General features: G+C 38.0%; 1 protein-coding gene across 2 annotated transcripts in view; it reads left to right on the top strand.

Moving 5' to 3' along the window:
• The window catches only part of Casc4 (cancer susceptibility candidate 4), a 42,981-nt gene extending 24,833 nt beyond the window's left edge, over window positions 1–18,148 (top strand). The window contains exons 7-9 of one of the 2 annotated variants that reach the window (XM_013010043.1): window positions 2,505–2,603; window positions 7,174–7,350; window positions 17,892–18,148. In XM_013010043.1, coding sequence (XP_012865497.1) covers window positions 2,505–2,603; window positions 7,174–7,350; window positions 17,892–18,121 — 506 coding nt within the window. In that variant the 3' untranslated portion in view covers window positions 18,122–18,148. The remainder of the gene's footprint in view (window positions 1–2,504; window positions 2,604–7,173; window positions 7,351–17,891) is intronic. The other variant, XM_013010044.1, reaches the window with a different exon arrangement.
• The last annotated feature ends 1,432 nt before the right edge of the window (window positions 18,149–19,580 follow it).

Here is a 19,580-nt window from a genome sequence, read left to right as displayed (position 1 = left end):
TTGAGAAGTTGAGATTGGGAGGGTTGAAATTTGAGGCTAGCCCATACACAAAGTTGAGCAACATCCCATCTCATCTAATAGCTTGGCATTGTGGTATGTGTCTATCATCTCAGCTACATAAAAGCATAAAATAAGGAGGGTCACAATCCACCAGAACCTATTAAATAACTGAACCTGGGTACAAGTTGCTCACACCTGTAATCCTAGCTACTCAGGATGCTCAGATCAAAGAATTGGGGTTCAAACCCAGCCCTGGCAGGAAAGTCTGTGAGAGTCTTATCTCCAATTTGAACACCAAACAACCAGAAGTGGTGCTGTGGCTCAGAGTGGTAAAGTGCTAGATTTGAGTGAAAAAGCTCAGGGACAGCACCCAGGCCCTGAGTTTGAAGTCCTAGAACTGTAAAACAAAACATAACAATAAAAAAAAAAAACTAAAGCAGAAAGAGATAGGAGACTGAAGAGTTCCTACCTTCTAAGTGCAAAGCCCCAAGTTCAACCTCCATTACCAGCATATGCGTACACCCACACACAGATTTGCCCCTAATGATTTACTTTGAGGAAAACCATTAAAGGATATGTTAGTAATCTTTCTATTACTATAACAAAACACTTTAGGTAATTTTATAAAGAGAAAAGACTTATTTTGGCTCATAGTTTCAAAGTTCCAGTCCATAGCCAGGTTTACTTTGTTTTTCCAGCAGGGTGCCAAGCTTTATTTTAGGCTGGCCTTTGTTAGAAGTCCTACCCTGGTCTCCTGATTAGCTGGTCTCCTGCTTATGTGGTTTTCTTGAATATTTTCTCCTTCAGTTTGTTAATGTCTGTCAGCACTGTTTGCAATGTTTATTTGGTTGGTAAGGCCTGTCAGTGTAATGCTTCAACATACTCAGTTCTGGGATTTTCAGTTGGTTCTGTTTTAGTTTCCATTTCTTCATTAGATGTTCCTGTCTTTTCCTTTAAATCCTTGAAAACATGCACACACATACCACACGTGTGCACCCATACACACACACACCACACCAGGTCTTTTTTTTAGTTTTTTTTTGGCAATACTAGAATATTGAACTCAGGTCTTTGTGCTTGTGAGGCAGGTATTTTAGAGCCATGTTTTCAATTTTGCACTGATTATTTTTTAAAATAGGGTCTTGAATTATGCCTAGTTTGGTGTGAGCTGTGATCCCTGTACTTGTGCTTCTCCATGTTGCTGGGGACAAGAGACATGTACCACTGTGCCCAGCCATAGTATTTCCCCTGTAGCTGGGTTATAGTTATGAGTCCTGTTTCCAGTCAATGGCTGAGATGGAGTCTCACAGTTTTTCTTCTTTTAATATTGCTGGTCTCAAAACAGTGATCTCTGTAGGTATGATTTCAGTCTTGAGCCACTGTGCCTGGCTCAGCATCAGTTGTTAATAAACCTTTGCCTAGTAATACAGGTTTCCCTAGAATCCATTTTTTCCTGATATGGATCATATTTCTTGCTTCTTTGTAGGCCATTCAGTTTTGCATGTTATATGAATTGATATACCTAGAAGTTTGGGGCTTTTTGAGGGGAGGGGTGTCTTATTGAATTTTGTTCTGGCAAACATTTAAACTATCATGATACTATTATATCAACTTTATATGTACATATATGTTGTATATATGCATATATATCACAATATATCATACTATTAGATCACAAAAATTTACCTCCCCCCTCTTTTTTTTTTTTTAGCAGCACTAGTAATTGAATTTGGGGCCTTGAAGTTGCTTGAGCAAGTATTGTATCACTGGAGCCATGCCCCTGTCCTTTTTACTTTTTTTTTTTTTCAGACAGTTTCATATTTTTGCCTAGGGTGTCCTTAGACAGGATTCTTTTACCGCCTGAGTAGCTAGATTACAGAAATGTGTCACCATGCCAAGCCTATATCATACTAGCTATATGAAAGGTTTTACTGTTGAAAATCACTGTGTGAAGGGACTCATTTATTCATTTATAAGGTCTTCATTGAGTTCCTGCTACTTGCCAGGCACTGTTCTAGTTGTTGAGTGTACATAGTCAACAAGATAGAGTTCATAGTCATAGAGTTTATATTCTGGCCAGATTTATTTATTACTAAAATCTATATGCTACAGTGTACCAATTAACAGTTATAAGTGAGTGCTTCTAATCCGAGGTACTCAGGAAGCTGAGATCTAAGGATTGTGGTTTGAAGTCAGTCTGGACAGAAAAGTTCTTATCTCAGTTAACCAGCTATAGAAATGGAGATGTGGCTCAAGTGTAGACCACCAGCCTTGAATGAAAAAGCCAGTGTGAGAAATCCTGAATTGAAGCCCTAGTAGAAACACACACACACACACACACACACACACACACAGAGTAATTATTAGTTGATATACCAACTATAAGGATTCTAAAATTAGAACAAGTATCAGAGAATTAGTATATTATAAAAAGATTCATGATATTTGGGTTTTAGAAATTGTATTATCAATGGGAATAATGCAGATATATCTTCTTCTTATAGCTTTAAAGAAGCCCCCTGTTTTAGTTTCTCCACATGGAAGCCACCAAGCAATCTCTCAGCTTCCAACTGGACAACCTCTTTCCCCAAATATGGCTCCAGGTATGAAGTCTTATTCTTAGCATTCCATTTGCAAGCCAAGTTATTGCTTATGTATTCTTATGTAGGGAATAAAACATGTCACTTAGTAGCATAGTGAATTAGCATCCATTCTTCAAATTAACATTGTATTTGTTTAAGTGACTGATAAAAGCCAGGAAAAAATGATTATCTAAAATTGCACTCTTGGGCTGGGGATGTGGCTTTAGTGGTAGAATGCTTGCCTAGCATGAATGAAGCCCTGGGTTTGATTCCTTAGTACCATATAAACAGAAAAAGCCAGAAGTGGATCGAGTAATAGAGTGCTAGCCTTGAGCAACAGAAGTTCAGGGACCATGCCCAGGCCCTGAGTGCAAGCCCCAGGACTGGCAAAAAAAAAAAAAAAAAGAAATTGCAAGCTGGAGCCAAGTACACCTGTAAGCCTAGCTGCCTAAGCTGAAGTTTAAGGATTGCAGTTCAAAGCTAGCCCAGGCAGGAAAGTCCAGGATACTTTTACCTCTAATTAACCACCAGAAAACTGGAAGTGGAGTTGTGGCTGAAAAGCTAGAGTGCTAATCTTCATCAAAAAGCTCAGGGACAGTGCCCAAGCCCTGAGTTCAAGCCCCATAACTGACAAAAATAAAGTAAAATGAAATTGTACTGTGAGCAATGTTAGAGGCATCAAAATATTCCAATGTTCAAATTATACTACAAAGTAAACAAAAACGTAACTAAAACAGCAAGGCTACTTGGTACAGGCAAGTTAAATATTGGAATAGACAGAAATAAACACACAAACACATCTGTAGTCATCTCAGTTTTGGCAAAGAGGCCAAAATCATACATTGGAGAAAAGACAGCCTCTTCAACAAACAGTGTCAGAAAAACTAGATATATACATGTAAAGACTGAAACTAGCCTTCTGCCTCACCCTGTATAAAAATAGGTCATAATGGATCAAAGATATATATAAAAGACTTGAAATTTTGAAAGTACTATAGGAAAACACAGGGAAAACAATTAATATAAGCACAGGCAACAACTTTCTGAATAGAATTCCAGTTGTCCAGGAAAAAAATTGAAGAATGGGATTACATGAACTTATAAAGTATGTGAACATCAAAAACAACCATTACTAGAATTAGAAGAGAATGCATGGAGGAGGAGAAGAAAAGGAGGAAGAAGAAGAAAAAGAAGAAGGGAACTATTTTGGGTGGGAGAACATATAGGGAAAGGGAAGGAGAAGGAGGAGAGTATGATAGAATTTGAGTATGATTGAAGTACACCCACATATATACACACCCATACACCTGGGAAAATAGCATAATAAGATCTTAATACTGATTAAAAGTTGGGGAAGGCAGAAAGAGGGCTAAGAAAATGTAACAAGTAGTGAATTTTATCAAAACACTACATATATGTATGGAAATATCACAACGAACCCCTTTGTACAATTAATTTATACTAATGTTTTTTAAATCTGCCCTTTGTTTAGTGGTATTAGCCTTTTCTTTGTAGTACAAGAAGTATTTATTTTACTATCTACAACTATATTGCCTATAGGCATATGATATGTAACAAAGGAGCTAAAGACATACAGTGGAAGAAGTATTTATTTTACTATCTACAACTATATTGCCTACAGGCATATGATATTTGACAAAGGAGCTGAAGACATACAGTGGAAAACTGTATAGCCTCTTCAACAATTGGTGTTGGGAAAACTGGGTAGCCATATGCAGAGAATTAAAAAGTAAACGCCTGCTTGTCACCAATGCACTAATATCAAATCAAAGTGGATCAAAACCTCAACATCATACCCAAAATTCTGAAACTACTGCCAGAGAGAGCAAGAGAAGCTTTAGAACTTATAGGTAGAAGCAGGAATTTCTTGAATAGAGTCCCAGGGGCATAACAGATAGGAGAAAGACTGGACAAGTGGCACTACATTAAAATAAAAAGTCTCTGCACAGCTAAGGACATAGTTACTAAACTAAAAAGACAGCCAACCAATTGGGAAAAAAATCTTTTCCAGCAATACATCAAAGGAATAATATCCAATATATACAGGAGCTCAAGAAACTAACTTTATACCAATTTACTAAATGGGAGCTAAGAAGAGATTTCTCAGAAGAGGTAAGAATGGCAAAAAAACACATGAGGAAGTGCTCATCATCCCTGGCCATAAAAGAAATGCAAATCAAAACAACTCAGATTCCATCTCACCCCAGTTAGATTGACCAACATTTTGAATTTGAACAACAATAAATGCTGGCAGGAATATGGGGAAAAAGGAATCCTACTGCACTGCTTGTAGGAATGTACTCTAGTATAGCCACGTCTGGCGGTTCCTCAAAAAACTAAGTGTAGACCTTCCCTGTGACCCAGCCATACCACTCCTAGGCATCTACTCTAATCATCATGAACCAGGATATGATAAGGACACCTGCTTATCCATGTTTATTGCCTCACTATTCACAATAGCAAAGATAAAGAAACAACTCAGATGCCCCACAATAGATGACTGAATCCAAAAAATGTAGTACCTGTATACAATGGAATTTTATGCAGCCATTAGAAAGAATAATATATGTCATTTGCAAGAAAATTAATGGAACTAGAACAAATAATGTTAAGTGAGCCAAGATCAGAGAGACAAATGGTGCATGTTCTCTTTGATATGTGCAAGTTAGATCTAAAATGCACTGGGATGTGACAAATTACACAGGATTCTAGATATTCACATACAGTGAGACCAAAAGAAGATAGTCTTAGGAGAGAATCACAAAGGTGAAATGCCTAAGTGCCTCTTCATATTTATATAAAATAATATACACACTGAAATGAACTCCAAAGATAGGGAAGTAAAAGACTTTTTAAAATGTTTTTCTGATTCTATATTCTTTACCTTATGTACAGTGTGTTCACGTGTGTATCTGGGGGGGCGGGGGGAGAAGGGCAAAGAATCCGAAGAAAAAGTATGAAAAAGTGCAGCAGTGGAGTGTACTGGACATTGATGAAAATGAACTGTACAACTCCTGGGAGGAGAGGGGAGAGAAGGAATGGGTGAGAATGAGGGAACAGATGACACTGTATGGAAGGAAATGTACTCATTACCTAACAGATGTAAATGTAACCACTATATCACCTCTGTAATAACAATATTCTAACAAACTCTCAACAACAACAAAAACTATTGCCTTAGCCGAGTGCCAGTGGTGTATGCCTGTAATCCTGGCTCCTCAGAAGGCTGAAATCTGAGGATTGCAATTCAGAGCCAGCTTGGGCAGTAAAGCTTCTGAGACTCTTAATCTCCAATTAACCAACAGAAAACCAAAAGTGGTGCTGAGACTCAAAGTGGTAGAGTGCTAAACTTGAGCATAAAAGCTCAGGTATAGTGCTCAGGCCCAGACTACCACCAACAACAACAAAAAAAACCCCAAACAACTATGTTGCCTTTCATCTCTGCTAGGCTGTATAGATTTACCTTTTTCAAAGTGTGTTCATAGGTATATTACAGAAGCCTTACCATGTATTAAACAATCACTCTGCACTTATGAGCATGTTTGCTTTGTATTGAACACCTATTTGACTTTACACAATTGTTCCAAATTAGGAGTTGGTATGATTTAAATAAGCTGATATAGGGAGATGAAGAAAAGGAAAGCTGTAGAACTTAGTAGCATAGAGGTTTCTAATTCCAAGATTAATAGGAATAAAGATCGTGGGCTGGGTGTATGGCTCAGTTGTAGAGTGCTTTCCTAGCTTGTGTGGCTCAGGGTTTGATTCCTAGCACCAGAAAAAACCCGAAACAAACAAACAAAAAAAACCTTTAAAAGATTTAAATAAAGACTTTGATGAGGAAAGGGGGTGGAGGAGTTTGGGAAAAAAAGGTTCTATCGCAGAGATACTGTTAAGAAAGAATCGAAGATTTGCTGGGCGCTGATGGCTCATGCCTATAATCCTAGCTACTCAAGAGGCTGAGATCTGAAGATCCAGGCTCAGCCCTGGAAGGAAAGTCCATGAGACTCTTATCTCCAATAAACCATTCACAAAAATGGAAGTGGCGCTGTGGCTCAAGTGGTAGAGTGCTAGGTTTGAGCTGAAGAGCTGAGGGACAGCACCTAGGCCCAGAGTTCAAGCCCCACAACTGACAAAAAGAAAAAAAAAGGAAAAGAGTTAACAGTTGTGAATTACTGTATGCATAGATGAAAACGTAGATGTTAAAAATTTCAAAAGACTGTGTTTTAGAAATGTCTTACAACACAGTTGTATGGAGTTTGGAGGGAGGGAAAGAAAACAGGTATCATGGAAGTGATCTTTGCATTTCTGTTGTGCATCTGTTTGGTGGATAGATATGTCAATAATGAAGATACTCACCTGGCAATGATGAGTAAGCTCCCTATGGCTTAAGCCACCTTGCAATAAGATTTGATAAAAGAAATTGGAGTAAAGCATCAAAAAGAAAAATTACATGACTACCCAATCCCAGACAACAGTATTTCTTATTCTTAGTTTTTCTAAAGCAGTTTTTGTGAAGCCTATTTCTTCTATAAAGGAATTTGACTTCTAATTTGATATTCTTTTGCCATAGATTCACATGTAAACCACAATGGAAACCCTGGTACTTCAAAACAGAGCCCTTCCAATTCCAATCCTCTTCAACGTTTACTTCCAGGCTCAAACATGGAGAGTGGACCCAGAATTCAACCAGATGTACTAAAGCAGGCAACTAAGGGCAGAGTCAGTGATTTCCACAAACTGAAGCAAAGTAAGAATCAGTTGATGAATATCAAGCTAAACATATTAAATGTTTGTTTACAAGGCCCGAAGTAAACACTCAACCTTGTAACACTCTAATGAATGTGTAATGAAGTTATATGCATGGAAAGAGAAAGTATTGTGTTAAAACTGAGAAGAAAAACGCGTTTTAAATAGAAACATTTTAAAAGAAAATTGTAAAAATCTTATCTTCCCCAGTGTTGATAAATTTGAGGTGAGTTGATATTTTAAAAATACACTTAATTCTTATGAACTTAAAACTTCCTTGGAGAAATGAGGAAATATATAGTATGTTAGGCTAATGAATGAAAACTTTGATTCAAAGGGAATGAAAAATGGGGAATTTCTCTAGAGGAAGCACACACAGGAGAAGACAGCCACCTGTGAGGCAGGTGCTGTTTCCTTCCAGTTATAGTTGCTTGTTTAAGTTGTAAAGAAAGAAGCAGAATGATTAAACAGATTGGTACTGTGTTATTTCAGAGCTATTGACCTTGATAAATAGACAATTCCTGTTTATCTTCATTAGCTCTTTAGTTGGTAGAGTCTCAGAAAGTCTAAGAGAAATTCCATTAATAGAATTTGGGTCAGGAGCCAGGTGCTGGTGGCTCATACTTGTAATCCTAGCTACTTAGGATGCTGAGATCTGAGTATTGTGATTCAAAGCCAGTCCAGGGAGGAAAGTCTTATCTCCAATAAACTATTCAGAAAAAGCTGGAAGTTGTGCTGTGGCTCAAGTGGTAGAATGCTAACCTTGAGCCAGAGGAGCTCAGGAACAGCTCCCAGGCCTAGGGTTCAAGCCCCAGGACTGGTTTAAAAAAAGAGAGAATTTGGGTCAGGAGAATATCTCTTAGGTTACCTCCCATAAACTGCTTTGCTTTTCTTCTTTGCATGGCTTCACCCAACCTCCAAACAGATTAGTTTGTCTCTGGTTTTTATGATGACTTCTGTGTACAAATAACTTGTACAAAGGTTGCTTATAGGTTGAGAACTGGACAGAGTTAGTATCTGAATCTATTAAAAATATTTTGAACAGTTATTCACATTTCTACAGTTATGTGAATATATAATAGTTTAGATATGTGTACTAATTCTCCTTCCTTGATATTTTAAAGGATATTTGTGTATCTTTATCAAAATATTATATGAAAAAGTTTTATTTGCAATAATGTACTATTTTAAATGTAGTAAAAATTATTTATTGTGGTACTGGGGTTTGAACTCAGGACTTCACACTTAGCCAAGCAGGTGTTGTATTACTTAAGTCAGCCCTTTTTGCATTGGTTATTTTTTAAAAAAATTTTATGTACAGAGGGGTTACAGTTACATAAGTAAGGTAGTGATTACATTTCTGGTCTAACTTGTTACCCCTTCTATCATTTTTCTCCCTCTTTCCCTCCCCCCTAAATCCCCCCGCATTGATTATTTTTGAGATAAAGTCTTGCTTTCTGTCTGAACCAACATGGACCAAGACTTTCCTATTTGTACTTCTAGGATGATAGGCAAGTGCCACTGTTCTCACCCACTAGTTATTGTGGAGACTTGTGAACTTTTGTCCAGCTGGCCTCAAATCTCAATCTTATAGATCTTTGCCTCCCAAGTAGTTTAGGATTACCTTAGCTGGCTGTACAACTTTTTTTTTTTTTTGTCGGTCGTGGGGCTTGAACTCTGGGCCTGGGCGCTGTCCCTCAGCTCTTCAGCTCAAGGCGAGCGCTCTACCACTTGAGCTACAGCGCCACTTCCTGTACAACTTATTTTTAAAAGAGCCCATTGAGTTTTAAACTCTTACTTCAAATTACTTTCCATGTACCATTAATGAATATAAAGAATTGAAATCAATGCATGTATTATTTCTTAATTTGCATTAATTGACACTATTTCTTAGATATCTTTTGTTTTGAGATAGTCTCATTATCTAACCCCAGCTGAATTTGAATTCACAATCTTGAGTGCTAAGGCATATGTCACCATATCTGGCTGTCTTTCATAGTTTTTTACTTGAGTTAACGTGCTTGTCATTTACTCTCTCATATTCACATACACACACCATTGTTCTTAAGCAATAATTTTTCACTTAGTTGTAACTCTCTTGATGAGTATTCAGATTGATTCTGCTACTTGCACCTGCCAACTAGCTGCGATTGCAGGCACATAAAGTATGTAAATGCTAATCTCTTAAGATTAATTTGTTGCCTTTCCTGATCTGAGGCTTCATATTTTATCGCAGAATATTTCCAAATACAATCATTTTCATTGTGGATGTGCAGTTCACTGAAATTAAATTTCAATACCATTCCAGGTCTTCACAATGTGTTCTAGCATCTTCACTATTTAGTTGCTGGATATTCTTATCACCACAAAGAAAACCCTGTACCCATTAAATAGTCACTCCCTGTTCTCTCCTACCCACAGCCCCTGGCAACCACTAAACCTCTCCTTTCTACCTCAGTGGGTTCACCTATTCTGTTTCCTATAAATGGAATCATAACGTATTTGGCCTTTAGTGTCTGGCTTCTTACTATAATGGTTTTCAAGCCCAGCTACGGTATAGCATACGTTAATACTTTATCTCTTTTTATGGTTGGATAATATGCAAATGTGTGGAAATATTTTGCTTATTCATTTAACTGTTGATAGACACTTAGATTTTTCTGTGTTTTGGCTATTATGATAGTGCTGCTATGAATATTCATTAACAAGTTTTCCCTCTACACCTGTTTTCAGTTCTTTTTGGTATGTACCTAGAGGTGGAATTGCTGAGTCATATGCTAATTCTATGTTTAGCTTTTTGAGGCACTGCCAAACTCTTTTCCACAACAGCTGCACCATTTTACATTCCTACCAGCAATGTAAGAGAGTTCTGACTTCTCCACATCCTTGCCAACACTTTTCTCACCTTCCTTCCTTCTCCTTCCCTTCTGTTGCCATTTTAGTGGATGTGAAGTGCATCTCACTGTGTTTTTGTGCAGTGCTTGGGATCAAACCAAGGTCCTGTTCATCCTAGGCTTATTTTCTGGATGATTTTTATTTACATTTCACTAATGACTAATGATATGCAGCACCTGTTTTGTATACTTGTTGGTCATTTGTCCATTCAAGCCCTTGACCCACTAAAAAAATTTACTTGCTTGGTTTTTTTTTTTCTTTTGTTGGTCGTAGGGCTTGAACTCTGGGCCTGGGTACTGTCCCTCAGCTCTTCAGCTCAAGGCGAGCGCTCTACCATTTGAGCTACAGCACCACTTCCGGTTTTCTGGTGGTTTATTGGAGATAGGAGTCTCATGGTCTTTCCTGCCCGGGCTGGCTTTGAACCGCGATCCTCAGATCTCAGCCTCCTGAGTAGCTAGGATTACAGGCGTGAGCCACCAGCGCCCGGCTTGGTTTTATTTTTTGAGTTACAAAAGTTCTTTGGATATTCCTGATAGCAGACCCTCAAATTGCCGTGTGTGTGTGTGTGTGTGTGTGTGTGTCTGTGTGTCTGTGTGTGTGTGTGTGCCAGTAGTAGTAGGGCTTGAACTTAGGGCTTTATACTCAGCTTTTTTTGCTCAAGGCTGACCCTCTGCCATTTGAACTATACCTCCATTTTCAGCTTTTGGCTGGTTAATTGGAGATAAAGAGTCTTATGGACTTTTCTACCCTGGCTTTGACACAGTCCTTAGATCTCAGCTTCCTGATTAGCTAGAATTACAAGCCTGAGCCACTGGCACTTAGCTAAATTGTTTAAACTGAAAATATAACATATTAGGTGATCTGGAGTATAAGAATATAGTATACCTTGTATAGGAATAAGGAAAGAAGGTTGGTGAAAAATCACTTCATACATGCTATATGTACTTGTAGAAGTCTTGGCTACTTTGGCTCAGAAAAGGAATTTAAATGTGGAATACCCTTCCTAATTAGTTTTTGAAACTCGATACTGCTCAAAGACTTTCCATAGCTAGTGGGTATGGTGCTTCTTATGTTCTTATGTTTAGTTGGAATGAAGCTGTCTTGTTTCTCATAGACTAAGTCGTTTTTTAGCTAGCTACCAGAATGAGTTGGATATGCACATATATAATTTTTATTTTTATTTTTTGATTGTGGGGCTTGAAGTCAGGGCCTGAGTACTATCCTTGAGCTCTTTTGCTCAAGGTTAGTACTCTACTGCTTTGAACCACAGCTCCAATTCCAGTTTTGAGTGGTTCATTGGAGATGAGTCTCATAGGGACCTGGGCTGGTTTCCAGCTCTGATCCTTAGATCTCAGCCTTCTAAGTATCTAGGATTACAGGTATGAGCCACCAGCACCTGGCACATAAGTATAATTGAATTTACCATGACAGAAGGAAATATGGGGATCCAAACCAATAGTTACTGTTATCATTCTTCTGGCTGGACATAGCTTTTATGTGGTTACTGAGGAACAGAACTAAACATGGTTTAAAAAAAAAAGTTGAAATATTTTTGAGGTGAAGTTTGTATATTGGATTCCTGACCAAATACAATACATTTAGCTTCAGTGCTCACATTTTGGGCAATCCTCCACCAAGAAGATGAGAATCCTAGCCAATCTAGACCACTGTAGTCACTAATTCCCTCTTCTTATACTAGTCTAACAGTTTAGAAAACTGATAAGGTAAAAAATTTTGGTTCCCCATGAAATTGTAACCCCTCTGTATAGTATTTTCACAATAAAAAAATTGGTTCATCCAGGCTCCATTTAGTAGGCTGCAGTGTAAAATTGGAATATGATAGAGCTCTTAGCTGCCTGTTATGAATCAGTTGTCTCTGACTTGGGACGGGAAGAAAGGCAGAAGCAAGGACAGCACTTGGCCAACTTGTTTTCATCAGTTACTTTCAAGTTGTTTTCTTTTTTTTTTTTCTTTTTGCTTATGTGGTGCTGAGGAATCGAACCCAGGGCCTCAGGCATGCAAGGCAAGCGCTCTACCACTGAGCCACCTTCCCAGCCCTTTCAAGTTGTTTTCAAACAGCTCTTAAGTTTTTGTTTTTTTTTCTCGAGCCCTGTTTGTCATAGCTCGTTGCATTTTGAATTTAACATCCACATATCAGGAGACCATGTGCTATATGTCTTAACAAGAATTTTTAAAGTTCTTAATGTGGGTACCTTTTTCCCCCTTTATTTAAAGGGGAGCTGAAAATGAGGCCCTTCCTTCCTCTTTCCCTCCCTACCTCCCTCCTTCCTTCCTTTCCTTCTTTCCTTCCTTCTTGGGAGTGAGGTATTGAGTATTAAACTCAAGGTTTCCTTTTGCTTTTGCTTTTTCTCTCACTTTTGCCTATGCTGACTTGGACTTCAATCCTCTTACGTTCACTTCCTGAGTGGTTGGGCTACAGGCATGTAATACCAGGCTTGGCTATAATTTAGCTGTTTCTTCTACATTAATAATCTAACTCCTCCTTACTTGAATAGACTTTGCAAATGCTGCAAATATAAGGCAGATTAGTTTCCTTTCTCAGTGAGATGAAGAGAAATTGTAACTTGCTTATTGCCTCCTACATAAAGTTCAAACTCACTTTATTGAAGGAAGATTAATTGTAGCAATAGTCTCCAGGTTCTGATACCACTTCCTAGGTCACTGTGATGAAGCACATTTATTTTAACTGTGTATCTGTCTCCCCTATTATTGGCTAGTTATTGGTGATCGACATGTTAACTTTATTTTCTCTTACAGTACCCCACATAGTACCTATCACATACATCAGTGGATCTTGTTTAATGGATAGGTTGAAGATCATTGTTGATACTTTAATATACTCTGTCAACTGATTTAAATAATGGTCTTATTAAGGGGATATTAGAGAGTCTTTTAAAGTCACCAACCTTACAAGTCTTCCCCAATTATCCTTAATTTCCTTGTCCAAATTTCTTCTTCCTACTTTCTAATACTCTGTTTTATTTATTTATTTTTAATTATTTATTTATTTTGCCGGTCATGGGGCCAACTCTGGGCCTGGGTGCTGTCCCTCAGCTCTTCAGCTCAAGATTAGTGCTTTGTCACTTGAGCCACAGCCCTACTTCCGGCTTTTTCTTCTTATGTGGTGCTGAGGAATTGAACCCAGGGCCTCATGCACTCAAGGCAAGCACTCTACCACTGAGCCACCTCCCCAACCCTCTAATACTCCTTGTTTTTACTGATTTGAATGCTTCTTTTCTTCTTAGTCTAATATATGTGCCTCTAGAGGAACCCAGGATCACACTAAGCACACACTGCCATTGAGCTACTCTCAGCCCATATTTGTCAATGGTTTGAAACCTTCTCTTCTTACTCTTAGTTCACATTGATGTATTTCTCAGGAACCATATAATTTAGCCATCTATTACATTGATTAGTGTAATGCATTTTTACCTAAAATGTCAAACTTCACTATGTAAAATATGAAGCTTATTGTATATCCCCAACTAATGGGCAACTTTGTCTAGGTTTTCTTCTCTTATACTCTATGAGAATGTTGGAAACTCAATTTTGGTGTTAGGTCTTTTTCCAAACATGATTTTTGTGTGTGTGCTGGTACTGGGACATGGGCCCTGGGTGCTGTCCCTGAGTTATTTTGCTCAAGGCTAGCAGTCTTACCATTTGAGCCACAGTTCCATTTCTGGAATTTTGTGGTTAATTGGGGATAAGAATCTCATGGACTTTTCCTGCCTGGGCTGGCTTTGAACCATTATCTGTTGATGTCATCCTCCTGAGTAGCCTCAGTTACAGGCATAAGCCACTGGCACCCTGCATCACAGCTCACTATTAAAAAGGGGAAGTTGTGTGGTCATTTATTCATGATTTTTAAAATTATCTGTTACCTTAATTATAGTATTAAAATTTTATGACTGAGTTCAAGCTAGTTAGATGAGTCAAGGCGTTAAAAAAAAAAACAGCAATACAAGCTTAAATTGCCCTGTTGGAATATTATAGGTACAGAAAGGCCATTTCTATAATTAATTTTCCTTGCCTAACAAGATTACTAATTTGTCTATATTTTGCAGTAATTTTCTTAGGCTTTTTTTCCTTTTCTGTATTTCATAATTCTTGATTATAAAAAAGAAAGTGCAAAATTTTATTGGAGGAAATATAGAACACTTTGAAAAGCTCACTGGTACCTAACATATATAAGTGTTTGTTTAAAACAGCAGTTTTTCACTGCATACAGATTAAGATTAACTATACCAGCTGTTTTGTTTTTAAGTAAACATTCATATTGAGAAAAAGAAAATGGGGATGTCTTTAAATCTTTTTCCTACTTACATTGAGCACCATTTATTTTTTATCGTTAGGAAGAGGTATTTTTAAATTATTTTCTCTATGTACCAGTACTCAGGGCCTCATACTCTCGCTTAGTTTTCTTTCTTAAGGCTGGCACTCTACCACTTGAGCTACTTTTCACTTGAGCTACTTCTGCCTGCTCTGGCTTTGAATTTTGGACTTTGGAGTAGCTAGGATTACAGACAGGAGCCACTGGTACTTAGCTAGAAAAAGACAATATTAAAAAGCCACCAAAATGGTTGTTTTATATTGTTGTTATTCAATTTGTTTTTCTAACAAATAGTCTGTGCCTTTTTTTCTTTCTATTATCATTTTTCCTTTTTCTCTCATGTATTTTTTGACATTGCCTAAAGTCAAACTCAGGATCTCTCACTTGCTAGGCAAGTACTCTGCTACTGTGTTTTTTCCCCTGTTCTACCATTTGAACTATGCCCCAAGCCCTTTTGTTTTTTTTTGTTTTTGAGACAGGGTCTCAAAGTTAACTTTGCCTGGACTTATCTTAAACTCTGAATCCTCTTGCTTCTGTCTGTTGAGTAGCTGGGATTATAGATATGTGCCACCATGTCTGGATTTATTTGATGAACTTTCCCATTTACTTACTGTATGTTCCTCAATTTTATTTTAAAATTGTGTGTGTGTGTGTGTGTGTGTGTGTGTGTGTGTCTCCTTTCTGGCTTTGGTAGATAATTGGAGGTAATAGTCTCATGGACTTTCCTGCCTGGCTGACTGCACATTGCTCAATCCTCAGATCTCAGCCTCCTTAGTTGCAAGGATTAAAGGCATCTAGCTAAAATATTGTTCTCTTTATTGACCTCAATTACTTTGGTTTCATGGTTTCTTTAAAAGCCTATAAATATTTGTTATTTAACTATCCTACTGTTTAATACTTTAACCAGCAATTAAAAATGTATTGCCTTGATGATGTGGCAACCCATCTGTAGAAGTAGCTAATACTCCATAATCCTTATGATTTGTACTTTCTTTCCAAGCAAAGACAATTTTTTTTTTTTGGTGGTACTGGGGATTGAACTCAGGGTCTTTACCTTGGTAGGCAAGCAGTCTCTGAAGCCACCCTTTTTGCTCTTTTTGCTTTAGCTTTTTTTGACAGAGTTATACTCTTACCTAGGTTGGCCTTGAATGGCCATACTGCCAAGTAGCTGGAATTACAGACATTACCACCATGCCAGGCTCTAGAAAATTGTTAATGTCTTAAGTTTGAAATTCCTACATTTTGATTTAATTCATGTTTTACAAATTAACACATTAACTTTCATGCTAGATAATGCTAAATTTAATGCCCGGCTAGAGTTTTTTTTTTTTTTTTGGGGGGGGGGTCCGGTCGTGGGGCCTGAACTCTGGGCCTGGGCACTGTCCCTCAGCTCTTCAGCTCAAGGCTAGCACTCTACCACTTGAGCCACAGTGCCACGTCCGGCTTTTTTCTTTTTGCTTATGTGGTGCTGAGGAATTGAACCCAGGGCCTCAGGCATGTAAGGCAAGCGCTCTACCACTGAGCCAACTCCCCAGACCCCGGCTAGAGTTTTTAACCTATGTTTTAAGTTAGGTCTTAGTGTACCTGTCTTGTCTTTTTTTTTTTTTTTCTGTTGGTTAGGAAGCTTGAACTCAGGGCTTGGGTGCTGTTTCTGAGCTTTTTCACTCAGGAGTGCTAGCTTTAAGCCATAGTGGCACTTCCATCATTTTTATTTTTAATGTCTAATTGAATAGGTTTCTATCATAGTAACTATTATGTTTTTTTTTCAATTTGTAATCGTTAGGAATGTGTACAGCATAATGATCTCTGGTAGGTGAACTTCCTTAAGTTTCCACTGACTTTTCTTTTTTGAATTTGATAATGAAAATGGAAAGCGAGAAACCAGAAATAATTGGGATTTTCTTTCAAAGCTCTAGTCTGGTTCTTGCTCTGTCTTCTGTGTCTTTTTGGAATCCATGTTACTGGGAATTATTAAAGGAATATGAGATAGCCTCAGCTCTAATAGTTTGTATTAGTGTACAAAAGAATGTAGTCTGCACTCATTTGTTTTAAAGATTTCAATATTATTCAGGGGAAATAGTAGTTGATAAAGCAACAGATGATTACGAACTTCAAATATGTGTTATCTCCAGGATTTAAATAATTCATTCTACTGAAGTGTTTGTCCAATAGAGAAATTGTGGGTCATTAGAAAAACAATCCTGAGCTGGGTGCAGTTGGCTCATACTATAATCCTAGCTACTTAGTAGGCTGAGATGTGAAGATCATGGTTTTAAGCCAGCTCAGGCAGGAAACTCTGTGAGATTCTTATCTCTAGTAAACCACTCTGAGAACTAGAAGTGGTGCTGTGGCTCAAGTGGTAGAGCACTGGCCTTGAGCTGAAGAGCTAAGGGATAGTGCTCTGGCCCAGAGTTCAAGCCCCACAACTGACCTCCCCTCCAAAAAAGTAGCTAGCCCAGGCAAGAAAGTCTCTGAGACTCTTATCTCCAGTAAACAACTCAGAAAAAGCTGGAAGTGGTTCTGTGGCACAAATGGTAGAGTACTAGCCTTGAGCACCAAGAGGCTCAGGGACAAGTCTAGGCCCTTAGTTCAAGCCCCAGGACCAATAGAAAAGAAAAACAATCCTAAAAGTAGTACCTTTAAAAAAATTTTTTTTTATTAAGAAAACACTGAAATCATTGGTGGAGGATCAAATGGCTATAGTCTGTCTCAGCACTTGAGAGGCAAGGCAATTCATGAATTCAAGACTAGTATGGGCAAGTTCCAGGCTAGTTTGAATTCCATAGTAAGACCTTGTTTCAATAATTAAAAAAGACAAAAAGCATTCAAATCTTAAGTAACAAGTATTAAACACAAAAGACAATTTTTAAAATTTTTAAAAAAATTTTTGTCAGTCCTGAGGCTTAAACTCTGGGCCTGAGCACTATCCCTCAGCTCTTCCTCAAGGCCAGCACTCTACTACTTGAGCCACAGTGGCATTTCTGGTTTTCTGGTGGTTAATTGGAGATAAGAGTTTCATGGACTTTCCTGCCTGGGCTGGCTTTGAACCACAATCCTTAGATCTCAGCCTCCTGAGTAGCTGGGATTACAGGTGTGAGCTCAAAAGACAAATTCTTGAATGAGGTCTTCACTCTTAAGTATGCTTGTCTAGTATAACCTTTATGAAATGTATCCTTTTTTATAACTAGTACCCTGCAAATTTCCAGGTTTCACTGTCTGCTTTCTCATCTGTCTTCAGTATAGGGCCATTCTTTTCTTCCCTTTACTCTTGAATTAATCCTCTACCTACTTCACAGGCCGATTCTTTGATGAGAATGAGTCCCCTGTTGATCCGCAGCATGGCTCTAAACTGGCGGATTATAATGGGGATGATGGTAACGTAGGTGAGTATGAGGCAGACAAGCAGGCTGAGCTGGCTTACAATGAGGAAGAAGATGGTGATGGTGGAGAGGAAGACGTCCAAGGTGAGCGTGGGCCTGGCATCCATGCTGTGACCGAGAAACGCACCTCTCAGTTGTTTGGTTGAATTTGTATAGAACTTTGGCCTTATTAGCATAAACCTTAATACTAATTCAAAAAGGTTCTGTGCAGTTTTTAGTTTTATTATGAAAACTTTTACAACATGTATCAGTTTTGCTTTTTTAAATTTTAGATTATATGTTCTCAATGTAGTTAAAATTTGAAACTCAGACTCTTCAGAAGCATTGGAATTCAGTGCTTTTCCCCACTCCCCGTTTTTTTTGGGTCTGAGCTTGGGCGCTGTCCCTCAGCTCTTTAGCTCAAGGTGAGTGTTTTACCACTGGAGCCACAGTGCCACTTCCGGTTTTTTGAATGTTTATTGGACTTCCCTGTCCTGGCTGACTTTATACTACGATCCTCAGATCTCAGCCTCCTGAATATCTAGCTACTGGCACCTGCCCCCACAAATATTTTTTCTTTCTAGTTTCTTATCTGAAAACATTCTGTTATTCTAAGTACAAGTATTGCCCCGTCGGCTTTTTGCTATAAGAAAAGCTATGAGGGGCTGGGAAGGTGGCTCAGTGGTAGAGCTCTTGCCTTGCATGCCTGAGGCCCTGGCCTCGATTCCTCAGCACCACATAAGCAAAAAGAAAAAAGCCGGAAGTGGCGCCGTGGCTCAAGTGGTAGAGCACTAGCCTTGAGCTGAAGAGCTGAGGGACAGCGCCCAGGCCCAGAGTTCAGGCCCACGACCGTAAAAAAAAAAAAGCTATGAATGAATTGACCTCAATACTGAAGGTAAAATTATTCATTCACTGATACAGAATAGAAAGGCCACTCTACTTTTGAAGTTTTTCTGCTAGTCTTAAAATTTACATTTAATAATTTTTGAAAATTTATCTTTTTATAATTAATGCACAGATTCAACATATTTTTGTTTTAACTATTATTTCTGAGCTTTTAAATTAGTGAAAGTTGAGTTATCTGCATGCAGTCCCACCTGTGCATGCATGTCAGAGTATATTGCTTTATGACAAGCTTTTAGGCTTGTTTTTTGCCTGCTTATATTTGTATTTGTGGAGTTTTAAGATTTTCTACAAAAGTTGATTATGATTGTAGGATGTAAGTTTTTTTATATTATAGGGCATAAAAGTTTTTTACTGTAACCTGTTTTGGTTTTCTCCTCAGCTTTTTTTGAAGTTTTGATAATTAACCATTCATTTAGGTTCATGACAAAAATTGTTAAAAATTCAGATGGAAATATAATTCTCCTTCAATACTATATATAGTTAGTACAAAAACGAAAAACCAGAACTCTTAACATCCACCTAGATATTGTTTTGATAGTACATCCTAGATTTGGGGGAGGCATAGTTGTTAGTCATAGAAGAGAAATTAATTAAGTACTAAGAGTTATATAGAGAAGTACTAGTGAGAATTCTCCCAGCACTTTTTGGTTACATCTCATAAATTTGACTCACATTTTCTGTAATTTCATCCTTTTTCACATACTTACCCTTTATCCCCAT

Source organism: Dipodomys ordii, unplaced genomic scaffold (assembly GCF_000151885.1).
Source record: "Dipodomys ordii isolate 6190 unplaced genomic scaffold, Dord_2.0 Scaffold11, whole genome shotgun sequence".
Lineage (NCBI taxonomy): Eukaryota > Metazoa > Chordata > Mammalia > Rodentia > Heteromyidae > Dipodomys > Dipodomys ordii.
Note: the sequence above shows the minus strand (reverse complement) of the source record. Positions and strands in the feature narration are given on the sequence as shown.